Source organism: Scylla paramamosain, chromosome 37 (assembly GCF_035594125.1).
Source record: "Scylla paramamosain isolate STU-SP2022 chromosome 37, ASM3559412v1, whole genome shotgun sequence".
NCBI classification, from domain to species: domain Eukaryota; kingdom Metazoa; phylum Arthropoda; class Malacostraca; order Decapoda; family Portunidae; genus Scylla; species Scylla paramamosain.
Genome location: NC_087187.1, coordinates 3,248,868 through 3,265,000, shown reverse-complemented (window position 1 = coordinate 3,265,000; position 16,133 = coordinate 3,248,868). Strand labels below are relative to the sequence as shown.

The 16,133-nt window shown below is 42.9% G+C and overlaps 1 protein-coding gene and 1 long non-coding RNA gene across 9 annotated transcripts in view; one reads left to right on the top strand and one right to left on the bottom strand.

Moving 5' to 3' along the window:
• LOC135091370 (uncharacterized) overlaps nucleotides 1-3,497 on the bottom strand; it is an 8,311-nt gene extending 4,814 nt beyond the window's left edge. The window contains exons 1-2 of the long non-coding RNA XR_010262480.1: nucleotides 3,359-3,497; nucleotides 2,773-2,980 (exon numbers count right to left, since the gene is read on the bottom strand). This is a non-coding gene — a long non-coding RNA (uncharacterized LOC135091370). The remainder of the gene's footprint in view (nucleotides 1-2,772; nucleotides 2,981-3,358) is intronic.
• Nucleotides 1-16,053, top strand: part of LOC135091367 (gamma-aminobutyric acid type B receptor subunit 1-like) — a 21,241-nt gene extending 5,188 nt beyond the window's left edge. For 2 of the 8 annotated variants that reach the window (XM_063988951.1, XM_063988950.1), the window contains exons 4-19: nucleotides 1,033-1,167; nucleotides 1,441-1,611; nucleotides 2,244-2,460; nucleotides 2,794-2,942; nucleotides 3,432-3,515; nucleotides 3,722-3,892; nucleotides 4,658-4,799; nucleotides 5,405-5,555; nucleotides 6,366-6,609; nucleotides 6,796-7,000; nucleotides 7,308-7,408; nucleotides 7,703-7,858; nucleotides 8,341-8,472; nucleotides 8,822-9,056; nucleotides 11,424-11,489; nucleotides 12,657-16,053. In XM_063988951.1, the coding sequence (XP_063845021.1) occupies nucleotides 1,033-1,167; nucleotides 1,441-1,611; nucleotides 2,244-2,460; nucleotides 2,794-2,942; nucleotides 3,432-3,515; nucleotides 3,722-3,892; nucleotides 4,658-4,799; nucleotides 5,405-5,555; nucleotides 6,366-6,609; nucleotides 6,796-7,000; nucleotides 7,308-7,408; nucleotides 7,703-7,858; nucleotides 8,341-8,472; nucleotides 8,822-9,056; nucleotides 11,424-11,489; nucleotides 12,657-12,760 (2,463 nt within the window). In that variant the 3' untranslated portion in view covers nucleotides 12,761-16,053. The other 6 variants (XM_063988952.1, XM_063988954.1, XM_063988956.1 and 3 more) reach the window with 6 other exon arrangements.
• Nucleotides 16,054-16,133: the final 80 nt, after the last annotated feature.

Genomic DNA, 16,133 nt, shown 5'->3' with positions numbered 1-16,133 from the left:
TTCTTTCCTCCTTTTATTTCTATTTTTGTACTTTCGTATGAACCATGAACTATTTCTTCTTTTTCTTTCTTTCTCTATTTTCCCGTGCGTTTTTCTTCCTTCAATTTTGGTACGACCTTTTGATTTTTCTTACCACTATTCTTACCCTTTCTTTTTTTTTTACGTTTTCGTTTTTTTTATTTTGTTCTTATTTAATTTACTTTTGATACGATCTCAGAATCAGCCTCTTTCAATTGTGATAGATAACGACCACTATACCACTTTGCTTCTCTCTTCCTTATTACGATTTTATTTCAACTCATGATTTTAAAATGATTCTGCTGCTACCCTAACTTCTTAAGCTTTCAGAACTGTAAGACGACCACTCAGCTTCTTCTATTCCCCCATTAGGCTTCTCTACTCTCCTTAAGACTTCAAATCATCCCTCTTTCCTCTCACGACTCTTCAACGACCCTCCTTTCTCTATTGCGAGTTTGCCATGACCTCTGAACTTCCCCTCTTCTCAATTATTATTATTATTTTTTTTCCAAATCTCTACGATCTTTAACTGTACTTTTCATTTCCCGTCAAGACTCCTAAATATTTTCTTTCATTCCAGTATTCATATATTCTGTTACGGCCTGTGGTGTCTCTCCGTCTCTCTGTTAGGCTTAAGAATTTCTCTATCGACCTTTCTCGTAGCCTCTCACACTCCCCTCCCTCATTATTCAGTTCCCAATTACCTTTCATCTTTTTTTTTTTCATCTTCATCATCATCTATTTGTGTATATTACGTTATCTTTATCTCTTCATCATTTTTCCCTCCTTTATTTTCTACTTTATTACCCCCTCATTATCTATCTAGTTTTCAGTTACCTTTTTCACCTTTATAAGCTCATCTCTTATTTGTACCGAGTGTCATCTTTATCTCCATCCTTTTTTTTTTCTTCTTTTCTTCCCCTCCTATATTCTCTACTTTATTACCCCCTTCATCATCTAGTTTTAAATTCTTGTCTCCTACAGCGTCCTTACTTTCTCGTGTTCTGTCCCCAGTGCGAGCCGGGCCTGGGAGCAGCTGTGATGTACGACTTGCTCTACAACCAGCCCACCAAACTGATGCTGCTCGGGGGCTGCTCTACTGTGTGCACCACCATCGGCGAGGCGGCTAAGATGTGGAACCTGGTGGTGGTACGTGTGTATCGGGAGGAAGGGAGGGAGGTGGTCGCAGATGATTCATATTGGAAGGGGGTACTGACTCACTCATTTACTCGCTGAGAGGCTTTCATAAATCTTTCACTCAACTCTCTTAATCATCTTAGTCATTCACTCGTTCACTCCCTCATCCACCAAAAACTCATCATACACCCACAACTAGTCTAAGCGCTCCCATCATCACCTACTCACTCCCGTAACCCCTCACTCCATCACCCTCCCCTAACCCCTCCTCCATACCCTCCCCAGCTGTCATACGGATCGAGCTCCCCGGCACTCTCAGACAGACAGCGCTTCCCCACCTTCTTCAGGACCCACCCTTCGGCCACAGTGCATAACCCAACACGCATTAAGATCATGCAGAAGTACAACTGGTCCCGGGTCGCCATCCTCCAGCAGGCCGAAGAGGTGTTCATATCGGTGAGTATATTGTGGCCCGTATATAGAAACCCTTTGCTCTCTCGCCATGGCTATCTCCAAAGGGAACAGATAGCGTGCCGGGTTCTCAAGAGTGTTTCCTTTGTTGATTATGTAGAAGTCTTGTTAATCCGTCACTAAACGTGTAAAAGTATCTTTAAAAATTCGTGTAGCTTCAAGTAGAGCCTTTAGAAAGTAGTGGAGGTGCAGTCAGAAGTGTTTCAGAATATAGTCCTATGTGGGTGAAAACAAATTGACTACTTTTTGCTTTCATATCGGTGAATGAGTTTCCGCGTGTTTGAAAATTAATTTAGCACTTTTTTCGTCTATATTGGTGAGTGAGTTTCCGAGTGTAGTGGAATTAATTGAGCACTTTTTTTTTCCCCCTTTTTTGGGGGGGTTCAGGAGCAGCCTTGCGCAGGTCAACTGGCCTTACAGTCTAGTCTATAGATTTACCTACGTTACGTTCGTTCTTCGACTTTGAATTCAAAACCATCACTAAATTTACTTACTTTACACCCATCATTCCTCGATTTTTAATAATCTCAAAACATCACTACAATTCCTTACGCAACACTCAACTCATCCTTCAACTTTCAATAAACTCAAAAGAACGTCACTTTCACGCATCGCAGACGGTGGAGGACCTCGAACTTCGCTGCAAGGAAGCCAATATTGAGATCGTGACGCGCCAGAGCTTCCTGACGGACCCGACGGACGCGGTGAGGAACCTGAAGAGACAGGATGCGAGGATCATTGTGGGGCTCTTCTACGTGAACGCCGCCAGGAGGGTGTTGTGCGAGATTTTCAAGAATAAGCTGTTTGGGAAGAGCTACGTCTGGTTCTTTATTGGTGAGGTTCAAACTTTCTGGTAAACTCTGGCGCTCCCTGCCTGCTTCTGTATGTCCACCTTCCTATGACTTGAACTATTTCAAAAAGGAGGTTTCAAGATACTTATCCTCCAAATTTGAATCTTTTTGACCTTTTGAGAAATGGCACCTCAGCAGGCCTTTTTTTTCATTATTTTTTGTTGACTTAGGAACATTTATGTGTGTCTGTGAGGAGAAGGAGGAGGAGGAATAAAGAAGAAAAGAGAAGACAAGACACAACAACCTAACTAAACCAAGCAAAAATAGTTACGTAAATCAAAAGACACACACTTACCCAGCTCCCGTTTTCCTTCAGGATGGTACGAGGATAACTGGTTTGAGAGTCACCTGCAGGAAGAGAACCTGAACTGCACGAAGGAAGAGATGCGGGCGGCGGCGCAATACCACCTCACCACGGAGGCGCTGATGTGGAACAAAGACAACGAGAAGACCATATCAGGCATGGTGAGGGGAATGGTTACTCTTGATTGTTGCTGAAATACCTGTGAAAAAAATATAAAAAATTGCAATTAAGAATTTTCCTCTATTACAGAATGTTCAATCATGTAAAGTGGAAGAAGAATATTGATATAAATAGTACATATCAACTGATAAAGTATGTCTTCTTAGTAATTTTTTAAAGTGAATTATGGTTATTATCTACACACCACTCCTAAGAACCGCAAAGAATATTTTGCATACGTAGAATGGTCCTTTTCACTCAAAAGAAGAACCAATTTACGCATGTAGAATATTCTTTGAGTTCTCAGGAGTGGTACACAGATAATACCCATATTTCACTTTTAAACAAATGAAAACTCTAAAAAAACACTTTAACGATTTATGTATGCTTTTTTTTTTTTTTAAACTTGGTTTCTTACCTTTCTCTGTGAGAGGTCTTATAACACTGAGGCCCTTGAGAACACCACAGCTCAGGGTTCTTATAATCCGTAGACTGCAGGGGATTTTCGGCGCAGACTCAACCAGGCGCTGATTGACCTAGGCTACGAGAACCAGAGCACTCCTGTGGGATACCAGGTGAGACACAGTGGGAACCAGAAAACAGTTCAGCAGTACTTTCACTATCTTCCCTATGATGTATGTATTGAGAACCAGGAACAAGAACAACAAAAACAACAATGCATCACTATATTAACTATCTTCTGTGTGAATATGTAGGACTGTAATTGAATGCTCCTGCTCCTCCTCACACACGTACCTCCTCACTTCTGTCCCTCCTGCAGGAAGCACCTCTTGCTTACGATGCTGTGTGGAGTGTGGCGCTGGCCCTCAACAAGACTATGGAGACCCTGGCAGCAGTGAACAGGTCCATTGAGGAGTTCACCTACACCAACAAGGAGATTGCAGATGAGCTCTACAAGGCCATGAATGCCACGCAGTTCCTTGGAGTTTCGGTGAGTGCCTGGGGAAGGTTGGGGTGTTGAGTCTCTTTTCCTTTTCTCATAGGTATTTGGCCCATATTCATAAACATATTTAAAAATGCTCTGCTCTATCACAACTATTTTTAAATGCCACAGAGATGATTGGAAGGGCTCTCAAGAGTGTTTCTCTTGTTAATAACATAAAAATCTTGTTAACCTGTCACTAGAACTGTAAAAACTCCATTAGAAACCCATGCAACTTATTAAAAAGGGCTGTATTCAGAAACATTCTGCTCTCTCAACACAACTATTTTCCAAGTCACAGAGATGATCAGAAAGGGAATGGAGAGCTGGGGGGTGATGTCCTGCCTCCCGCCCCACACCAAGCTTTCCCTACTCAATGCATCTCTCCCTCAAACTGAACACTGTCTTACAAAAATCACAGGGGCTTTATTAGGAGGGCCGGATGAAAACTAATCATTCTGTGGGGAAGAGCAACTCCTCTTCTACATGATCTACCAATTTCAACTTTCAAGAAGAGATGGGAGTGGGGGAAACCAAGGGGAGAAGATCAACTTCTATTTTATACATAAAGTTTACAGTAACTCTGGTGCATCTCAGCTTAACTCTCCCACTCTTCCTCCTTTATCTTTCTTCAGTCCCCTCTTTCTTCTTGCTATCTCTGTTCACCATTTCACTGCACATAACACCATGCAGAAGTCCAATGAGCTAGAACATATAAAAGTACAGGCCAAGATGTGTTTTATCTCATACCTCTCCTACCCTTGTCTGCCGCAGGGTCGTGTGGCATTCAGCAATGATGGTGACCGTATTGCATGGACTCAGGTGGAGCAGATGATTGAAGGACGTTACCACAAGCTGGGCTACTTTGATGTGCAGACTGACAACCTCACCTGGTTCAATAGAGAGAAGTGGATAGGTGAGGTTATAACACAGAGAGAGAGAGAGAGAGAGAGAGAGAGAGAGAGAGAGAGAGAGAGATATGGTAGTGTAATTATAGTTTATCCCTAAGGTGTGAAAGATGACTTAAGCTAACTTTATCAATTTCTCTCTCTCTCTCTCTCTCTCTCTCTCTCTCTCTCTCTCTCTCTCTCTCTAGAGGAGGCTGCAAGAATCTGGTAGGTTTTCCATAAGATGTCAAAGTTCCTTATTAACTCAGCACAAACAACCTGTCTATTGAGTCTAGTCCAGTCACCTACCACTCTGCCTGTGAACCAGTTTCTTGCTACCTCTTTTATTAATCCACCTTTATCCAGCTTAAATCTATTACTTCTTATTGACCTTGAAGATCTTGTCCAGATCATTCTTATTAGTCAATGAATATCACAGCCTTTGTTTATCTCCTCTATCTGAAGGTGCTATTCCCTATAGAGTATCTGACTAGTCTTTGGGGACTGGTGACTTCAAAGGGCCTGTTCTTTTATTCAGCCTTTTTGTTCCCCTAGACCAGAGCCCCTCTTATAAAAAATAATAATAATGAGAAATAAAAAAATCAATGAAATCTCTGTACCTGTGTGTGTTCAGGGGACAAGGTACCTCAGGACCGCACCATAGTGAGGCGTCAGCTGCGTACTGTGTCCCTGGGTCTCTTCATCAGCATGTGCACCATCAGCGGTGTGGGGGCCATGTGGGCACTGCTGCTCCTCATCTTCACCTTCATCCACCGACACAGGAGGTACAGTGACTTGCTGCCTTGCCTCTCCCCTTCATTCTTGCTCCTCTTCACCTTCATCCACTGACACAGAGTACAGTGACTTGCTGCCTTGCCTCTCCCTTTCACTCTTGCTCCTCTTCACCTTCATCCACTGACACAGAGTACAGTGACTCGCCTGCCTTGCCTCTCCCCTTCATTCTTGCTTCTCTTCACCTTCATCCACTGACACAAGAGTACAGTGACTTGCCTCTTCCGTTCATTCTTGCTCCTCCTCTTGCTCTGAGTTTCAAGACAAGATGGATTAAAGTATGAGTGGAGAGAAGATAATACACACTAGATTCCATTCCAGCATACTGTGTACTATTGATGGGTGAACAGAATTAGAGATTTTTAATATTTCACTGCTTATCTTGACATCCTTTCATAGGTGCTAAAAGGAGTTATAGGGTTTTCAAGAACATTCTCATGATTTTAGTGACAGTTGAACAAGGACTTTGTATTGTTGGTGGAAAAAGTATTTGTGGGAATCCAACAAATAATCTCTTTGGCCTAGATATTGCAGATGAGAGAGTGCCTAAGAGTACCCAGCTCTCCCTAACAAATAATATCTCTGGTCTGGGAAAGCACTGTAGATGAGATTTAAGTGTTTGAGTACCCAGCTCTCCCTAATACATGATCTCTCTGGTCTGGGAAAACATTGTAGACAAGAGTAAAGTGTTTGAGTACCCAGCCCTCCCAAATACATGACCTCTCTGGTCTAAAAGAACATTGCAGATAAGAATACAGTTTCTAAGAGTACAGGGCAAGGCAAACACAACCTTATCCTTGCAGGCTCATCCAGCTCTCCCACCCGGCCTGCAACAACATCACGCTGGTGGGCATCATGCTGTGTTTGGGCTCCATCTTCCTGCTGGGGCTGGATGGCCAGTTTGTGGGCAAGCAGCAGTTCCCCATGGTGTGCGGGCTGCGGGCGTGGTGCCTCTCCCTGGGCTTCACCCTCGCCTACGGGGCAATGTTCTCCAAGATCTGGCGGGTCCACAGACTCACCACCAAGACCAAGATTGACAGCAAAGTGGTGAGTGAAGCATGAATGTTCCCGTGTGGTGCTTTGCTGTATGACTCTATGGCCTGTGTTCAGAAACGTTTTGGTCTCTCATCACGACTATTTTCAAAGGCCAGAGATGATTAACCTGGTTGTGTTGATAATGTAAAAATCTTGTTAAGCTGTCAGTAGAACCATAAAAACATCCTTCCCTTTCAGCGTGTGGAGCCGTGGAAGCTGTATGTGATGGTGGGGGTGATGGTGGTGGTGGACGTGGTGGTGCTGGGCGTGTGGCAGGGCGTGGACCCCCTGCAGCGCACCCTGGAGGTGTTCCCGCTGGAGGTGCCCAAGAACACCAAGGAAGACATCAAGATCATGCCAGAGCTGGAGCACTGTGAGAGCCGCCACAACACCATCTGGCTGGGTGAGTGGTGCTGGCATGTATGTATGTGGTGCCTTGGCTTGTGATACCCTGTGAGTAGATTTCAGAGTCTTGATGTACAATGATTCTAAAGTTTGTAAGTCTAATAGTAGTAGTAATAAACACACTTATGTACCTTACTTGCATGAGTGAACAAATATGACAATTCTGAACAGTAATGGAGAGATCACATTCCAATCTTCACATAATACAAACAAACACAAATATGACAAAACATTAAAAACTAGACTTTCACCCACCTCATCTGCAAGCACGTCTATCACTGCTGACGTCGCTGCCTCTGCCTCAGGTCTGCTCTATGGCTACAAGGGACTGCTGCTCATCTTCGGTCTCTTTCTGGCCTATGAGACAAGGAGCATTAAGCTGAAGCAGATCAATGACTCCAGGCTGGTAAGTGCTGGTCAATGATTTCATATGAACTATTTAATGCATGTGAAATAACTATAGATGAACAAATATAGGAATTAATGAGTGAATCAAACAAAACCACCTAATATACTGTAACATAAGAACATAAGAAATAAGGGAAGCTGCAAGAAGCCATCAGGCCTACGTGTGGCAGTCCCTGTATGAAATATATCTACCTATTTCCACCTATCATCTGCAACAATGCATCTTTCTCCATTCAGTTAAATGCAACATAAAATTAAATATGAACTACCATGAAAAAATCATCACCACCAGGTTGGGATGAGCATCTACAACGTGGTGGTGCTCTGCCTCATCACTGCACCTGTCACCCTCGTCATCTCAGCACAGCAGGATGCCTCTTTTGCCTTCGTCTCCTTTGCCATCATCTTCTGCTGCTTCCTTTCCATGGCCCTTGTCTTCATTCCAAAGGTGGGTCTCTGTAACAGTAGTAGTAGTAGTTAGTAGTAGTAGTAGTAGTAGTAGTAGTAGTAGTAGTAGTAGTAGTAGTAGTAGTAGTAGGAGAGATACCTGATTATTAGAAGTAGGCTTTTGGATCTTCATATACATTGATTCTTAAGTTTGTAAGTTTAGTAGTAGCAGTAGTAGTAGTAGAAGTAATAGTAAAAGTAGTAGTAGTAGCAGTAGTAAAATAATAGCAGTGATAGTAGAAGCATAAGTAGTAATAATAGTACCAGCATTAGTAACAGTAATAGCAATGATAATTATAGAAGCAGCAGTAGTAGTAGTAGTAATAACAGTAGTAGTAACAGCAGTAATAACACCACCTTCCAACCCACAACCAGTAAAGGCACAAAATCACAAACACCAACACTTATACTGATAACACAAGTCAGTTTCCAAACACCCCTATAAGTACCTCCCCTGGGTTACTCCTTGGCATCCCCCTGCAGATCATTGAGGTTCTCCAGCACCCCGGGGAGCGTGTGGAGTACCAGGGGGACGGGGCACCAAGTAAAGAGGAGGAGGAACGCTACCAGAAACTACTAAGGGAGAATGAGGATATGCAGAGACTAATTGCTGAGGTGTGTTGTAATGCTCTCTCTCTCTCTCTCTCTCTCTCTCTCTCTCTCTCTCTCTCTCTCTCTCTCTCTCTCTCTCTCTCTCTCTCTCTCTCTCTCTCTGTATATTTGTTATTTATGCTTCCATTGTCCAGTCATCACACTTTGTTCTTTCATCTTATTCTCCCTCTCTCATTCTCTCTCTGTACTTGCTATTAACTCTAACACTGTCATCACCATTTGTTCTTTCATCTCCTTATTCTCTCTCTCTCTCTCTCTCTCTCTCTCTCTCTCTCTCTCTCTCTCTCTCTCTCTCTCTCTCTCTCTCTCTCTCTCTCTCTCTCTCATCTCTATTTTTTCTTCCCCATCACAGAAAGAAGAGAAAATCCGTCTTCTTAAACTAAAACTGCAGGAGCGAGCAGCCATAAGAAGCAAGGAGAAACAGCAGCAGCAGCAACAACAGCAACAACAACAGCAGCAGCTCCAGCAACAGCAACAGCAGCAGGCACAGCAGCAGCAGCAGCAGCAGCAGCAGCAGCAGGCGGAGAACCACATTAGCATGCCCTGCCAAAATGAAGCAATGTCACAGCCGCCACGTTTACGACAAGGTGCGATAGTAGTAGTGGTAGTAGTACCTGTAGCCGCGGTAGTGGTGATGGTGGTGGTGGTGGAGGCAGAAGTAGTGGTAGCAGTAGTGGCAGTAGCAGTAGCGGTAGTGGTAGCGTGAAGTAGCAGTAGTAGTAGTAGTGACTGAGTGGTGGGCTTATTTAAAGGCAGCTTCACACAAAGTCTTGATCCAACACACTGTCTGCTGTTCATTCCTCCCTGTCACTGCTGAAGTCATCCCTGTGTCACGTCTGCTGAGCCTGTCAATGGGTGAGCTGCCAGTATTTCAGGGCACCACAAACACTAAGGCAAGCAGTACTATGTCGCTTCTTCTCGGCATAACCAAGACATTCGGTGCTGATCTCGATGATAACCTAATCTCTCTGTATAAGTTGATGGCTTTGCTCCATAAAAATGTTGTCTGGATGATTCTTTTCTTCTCAACAGCTTGACTTGTTTTTTTGTTCACTGTTTTCATCTGTTCCTCATGACTGCATGTTTTAAAGTCAAGTCCTTGCAACTCAAACTCTTCCTGAGCAGTACGTACTCTGTCTGGAGTATGTATCACTAACAATAAAACGTGCCAGTTCATATCAGTATCTTTGGTCTTCACCACTGATATTTTCTGTTGGATGATGACACTGGTGCTCCCTTGGCTCGACACACACTCCTGTCAAGAGGCACTAAGCAGGTGAATGGGTGACTCAAGTCTTGCCTGACAGACGCCCTCGTGCTCTGAGTCGAGGTACGCCAGGGACAGTGTGCTGGACAAAGGCTTCATGTGACGCCACAACACTCTAGTAGATGAGCATGAGTGGTAAATACTTAGAGGAGTGGAGTTGTATGTTAGATCAAGGAGTGAAGGTTTAAAGCAGTAAGGTCTTGTCCATTCCCACCTTCATATATTAGCTGAGATATAAGACTAAGAAGTAAAGTAATCTTAACTCTTTCACTGAGCATGAGTGGCAAATACTTAGAGGATTGCAATCATATGTTAGACAAATGAGTGAAGGTTTAAAGCAGTGAGGTCTTGTCCATTCCCACCTTCATATATTAGCTGAGAGATAAGTCTAAAGTAAAGTCATTTCAACTCTTTCACTGAGCATGAATAGTAAATACTTAGAGGAGTGGAGTCATATGTTAGACAAATGAGTGAAGGTTTAAAGCAGTGAGGTTTTGTCCATTCCCACCTTTACATACTAGACACATGAGTAGAAAGACATGGTAAAGTGAGGTCATGCCCATTCCCTTTCCTATATTAGCTAAATGAGACTAAAAATAAAGAGGCTGTCACTTCCTACTTTCAAATGAGCAACAAGACTTGGAATATTTAGATCACATCCATTCCAACCTTCACATATTTGCTGAGTGAGTGACAAGACTAAGAACTGAGACCATTTTAACTCCCACTGTCATATATTAGGTCAACTTCTGAACTATAAATAGCAAGGTCATGTCAGGGTGGAAAGACTAAGAAGAGGGAGGTCACAGTTTCCACCTCCACGTACACAAAACAGTGGGTGATGATGCTAGACAAAGGTTAAAAGGTTGACACCATCCACACTAACTGCTTGTATGAAACAGTTAATCTATGCTAGTACACTGCTTACTAACAGTGCCTATTATTTAGAAAAAGGTTGGTTGATAATTATAGTAACCGTAAAACAATCTATACCAGTACAGTGCCTAAGGATCTTGATGAACACAATGCATAATAATAGTGATAATAGTGTCACATATTGCACACACATACTACTAATAATAATGATAATAATAATAATAATAATAATAATAATAGTAATAATAATAATGATGATGATAATCAGCCAGTTCCTACCAAAGAAAATGAGAATTGCTGAAAAAAATATGCTTGCAAGTACATAAATAATTTGGTCAATCATACACCTGCAGAAAACTATTGTACACCTCCACAACACAACAGAACACTCATCACTGAACTCCACCACCTGGCATACAGGATAAAACTTTACTACTAAACTGAACAGAAACCACCTGGGAAGTACTGTATGAGTCTCTCACACACACACACACACACCTAACAACTCTACACTCTGCTGACCCTCGCCAAACACAAATTCACTGAGTATGATGCAACACAGATCAGCATATAGTGTATCCTTACTTATGATGGTTCCCCTTATTGTCAGTTTACGAGTCTGAGAACATTAGGCTTACTGGATTAGAGGAACAGACTTTGCAGAGAACTTAATTTGCTGTACATGAGAAACTTGATAACCTGTCTTGTTGGGCGAGGGTCACCACCACTCATCTTGCCCTAGAAAAGTGAGAGAGAAAAAAACACCTCTGGAACATAATACAGCACACACACAAGGTTATACTCTTCCTAGGCTCGACTGACAACCACTCGGAGACATCGCCACTGCTCAAAGCCAATGTGGAGCTGTACTATGGGAGTGAGTACTGCTACATCTTGCTAGACACCCACCATACACACACACACACACATGCCTGAACACACACCAAGCAGCCTTCAAGCACTGAGTAAAGGCTTTGATTGACGTACTCACACACTACAGCAGCACCTAATGGAAGCTTTGTGATTGTTGCACATGATTAGCACCAGACAAAGGCTTTACATGCATCATACAAGCCTTTAAGCACTCAATGTATGTACATAATAACTTTTGATTTCTTTCTCCTTCTTTTCTTTCTTCTAGTTCTGTGCATCATCCTGTTCTGTTCTCTCCTGCTCCTCCTCCTGTTTGTGTTCCTACCTCTGCTCCTCTGCTTCCCTCTCTCATGTATTACCAGCACACACACACACACACACACACACACACACACACACACACACACACACACACACACACACACACACACACACAGGCTTCATCACATGTGCACTCACTCGTGTAAATAGTGTATGTGCTGCCAGACAGACTCACAAATCAGAGCACATCAGAGTAAGTTTTAAGGCAAGGGTGGAAGGAGGAAACATTGCCAGGGAATTAGGAAGCAAGGATGAAGGAATGGTGTGAGTCAAAGGAAGACAAGATCTAGAATGTGATAAAAGATGGACTGCAATTTATGAATGTTTGATATACACATTTTGAAGGTTGTGAGTAAAATTACTTATTTTATTTGTGCTCTATAAATGTAGAATTCACATTTGTGAGTATAACTAAGGAGATTGTCTAAGAATATTGTGAAATGCATTAACTGGAAAAATATGTGGTTTTAAAGGAATACAACTCATTCATAGATTGCCATTCATCTGAACTCTGCCTGGGAATGATGATCACCTCTTGAGATGCTTGATGGGGAATGCGTGCAGAAATATCTATCTGCCCTCACTGCACTGAGAACAACACTTAGCAAGGATGGCGCAGGAGTCTAGACCAGCAACACCAAGAGAGAAAAATAATCAAAATGACAAAGGACAAAGATGAGGTTTGCTAGTGAGGGCCATCAGCTGACACAAAGAGGAATGAGAGACACATGCTGCTCCCCTTCCATCCCTGCCTTAACAGCACCCACAGCACTAAGCCAGAGGACAGATGGAAGTAATAATAATGCACGCCTTCTCCCCCTTTGCCACCGTGCCCTGTTTTTGGGGTCAGGCGGGCAGCCAGCCGTGAGGATCGTGACCCCAGACGCAGCCTCTGCCCCTGAGGACGCCATGGTGCCTCGACTCAGCTACGACATCTCCGAATCTTACCTGTGAGACAACCTGACTCCCCCTTGCCCCACCACCACCACCACCACCACCACCAGTACTCACACCAGTGCCACTAATACCCACGCCACTGACCGCAACACCTCCAGGCGAGTCTCTGATGCCATGTCGGACACTTGTCACTCCTACAAACCCTACACCACCACCACTCACACCATCACCACCTCTTCTCACAATGACCGTAAATCCAACAGGCGAGTTTCTGACGTTTCTGACGCCATTCGCTCCCACATGACCTACTCCAAATCCTCATACTCCCCTGTCACCGATCACACACAGCCTCCTGCCATCCCTCCTCGCTCCATCGACCGCACTGCCACCAGGCAGATCATCAGCACCACCCACAAGCCCATTGCTACCACCACGAGAACCTTCCGCAGAACCAACACTATCAGTACACCTTACCGTGCCGTCATCACCTACCCTACTAGCACTCCTCTCACCACCTACCACAACCTAACTGCCTCCTCCACCCAGACCTATGCCACTGCAGCCTCCACTCCTTACTCTGTGTCCACCATCCCAGCCAACTCCACTCCACCCACCTCCTTTTCCACTGCCACCTCTGCACACCATCCACCTGTCACCTCCACTTTCTCCAATCCTAGCTATTTCTCCTACAGCACCATGAATGTTGACTCTTCACCCGATGACAGGAACCCACCTTACAACACTTCCAGGAACTCCTCTAGGATATCTGCGTCCCTCACTTCCCTCACCACTTACTCACGCAGACCTCACTACCACCACAATCAGTATTTCTGGTGAGCAATAAAGCACTTGGTTAATTTACACCACCAGTGCTCTGCATCACCAGAACTGTAACATAGCTCTCATCACTCGTTCATACACACACACACACACACACACACACACACACACACAGAAAACTTGATAATATTTACTTTCTGTACAGCAATACCAACTGTATAAACATATCAGAATAAGGTATATACAGCACACACACCTACACTCTGTATGCATTAAAATATCAGTGTATTTGTTGTGTTGTACCAACCTTCATCCTCCTACACACACACACACCACTATATAGAGACTTGGACCATCTATCTACACAACATGTGCATCAGAGTGGGTGTGTGCTGCCCTGCATACCCTGCTGTGGTGTGGGTGATGCTGGGGCATTGCCGGGGGTCAGGAACAACGGCTTCTCAACAAGATTCAACACGAGAAAATTAACTCGATACAAAAAAGAAAAAAATATATATACTATATATATATATATATATATATATATATATATATATATATATATATATATATATATATATATATATATATATATATATAAAGTTCCCTATAACAGATACCAAAAAAAACTACAAAAAAAAAAATAAAAAGTAAATAAAGAGAGACTAGAATGTAGTGTTTTCAGTGTGTACTGTGAGATAATGTTAGCTTCCCAGATTACTGTTCTATCCTGTTACATACTTTAAATAATTTACCTTTGCATGGTTCAGAATTTAAAGAGTTAGAATAAATATGAAAGTAACAGAGTATAGTTATGTAAAAGATTCACATGTATTTATATTTGTTCTTGGATGGAATATTTAAATAATTATGTTTCCCTTCAGATATATCAATATATATTTGTCTTTCCTTGTTGCAAAACTGTAAACATAAAGATGAATTACATGAACATAATTGTTGATAAAAGTATGATTTCTTGCACCAAGTTAAAAATGTGAACATGTAGATGTAGCAAGGAGTCTGGCTAGCTGTGCGTCTGTCACTGTCTTTCTTGAGGCGGGTCACTTGTGTTAGTGTAACAAAGAGGGAAAGCAAGGGTTGTCTGGAGGCCTTGTCTTTGTCAGGTCCTTAGTACAACCTGATCCACTTCCTGGCTATAGACATGAACCAGACAGACAGATGTTGCATGAATGCCAAATGGAAGACTATGTGGAAACGACTATTTTTCTTCAGCCACTTGTGTGGTTTACTCAGAAGTCACAGAGCCTTGAAACTGGACCTTGTGCCTGCCCAGGGTCCAGTCAACGTAGACAGGCGTGTGTGGACGTGAGGAGTGAATGTTGGACTGCCGTGTGCGTGGCAATGCAGTGTGTCTCTGTGGGTGACCACTTTGCTGTGAACTGTACCTTCAGTTTTCCAGGATCTGGATTGTCCCCTTGTTTGGTGGAGAGGGGAACAGATGGTGTCATTTGCTCCATGTTATCATGAGTTACAGCTAGTCTTTGAATTACAGAATATGGTTACGTAAAAAGTGTATTTTTTGTCTGCTGCAAGAACATACTTTGGAAAGACAGAATAATTCTTATTTTTCCACTGTTAGGTTATGTATGTATCCCAATACTGTTTTTATCTCTCCTGTGTCAGTGTATTCAATGTTGCCTTCACCTTACTGTTGAGCCACCATCTCATTGTTGATCAATACTCAGTGCCCTGACGCAGCTCTCCGAGGCTGCTCCTCAAAACCAGGCTTTTTATTCACCAAAACAATAACAGTTCTAGATGAATTATGCAAATTTTTGAGATGATACAAAGTGTTCATATAGTTTGTAGAACACAGCTTGGGTTGTATATCTGGAGAGGGTAATCTTGTAGTGAATATACCTGTACCTTGATTTTGTAAAGGTGTAAATGAGTCACACGTAGATGTACCTGTTCTCTCTCGTAGCAATGTATGCCAGGTGAACATAAAAATTATATTTTCCTCAAAAAATACACTAAAATAAAAATTAATCTTTTGAATGTTATATGCAGGGAACGTGAAATGGAGAATCCTGCTGTGTTACATAGGAAAGATAATCAGATCAACCTCTATGTGGAGCAGAGAGTGGTGTTCTGGAGGACACAACCTTCCCCTTGAGTGACCCACCTGTGTCTGTACAGTACCTGTGTGTGTGGGTGAGGGGGTGGCCAGGTGCCCCTCCCTCCCCCCATCCTTGCCTGGGGGCTTGTGCTGCATGCCTCACACCTCACAGGTACTCACCACACACAGGCTGGCATCTGGAAAGGCATCACTCCACACATTAAAATATTTATACCCTGTTTTTCTGTCTATTGAAACTTTTCTAAATAAAAAAAAGCAGCACAATCTGGATCTCCATCACTACTAAATTTTGTGTCGATGATATCTGACCTGACGCAATATGAGCAGTGTTAGCAGGGACAATCATGGAACACTTCACAGGATGGCTGAGGGGGGCTGGATCCTTGCTCTACCTGGCAATTGTGACACTGTGAGGTGACCTTCAAACATGCATCATTCATGACAAATCAATAAAAGTGTTTTTACTACAGTGTTTCTATCTCACCCACACCCTGAATACAAGAACAAAGGCATAATATAAATCACTGGGTTTATATCACAAGGTATAAG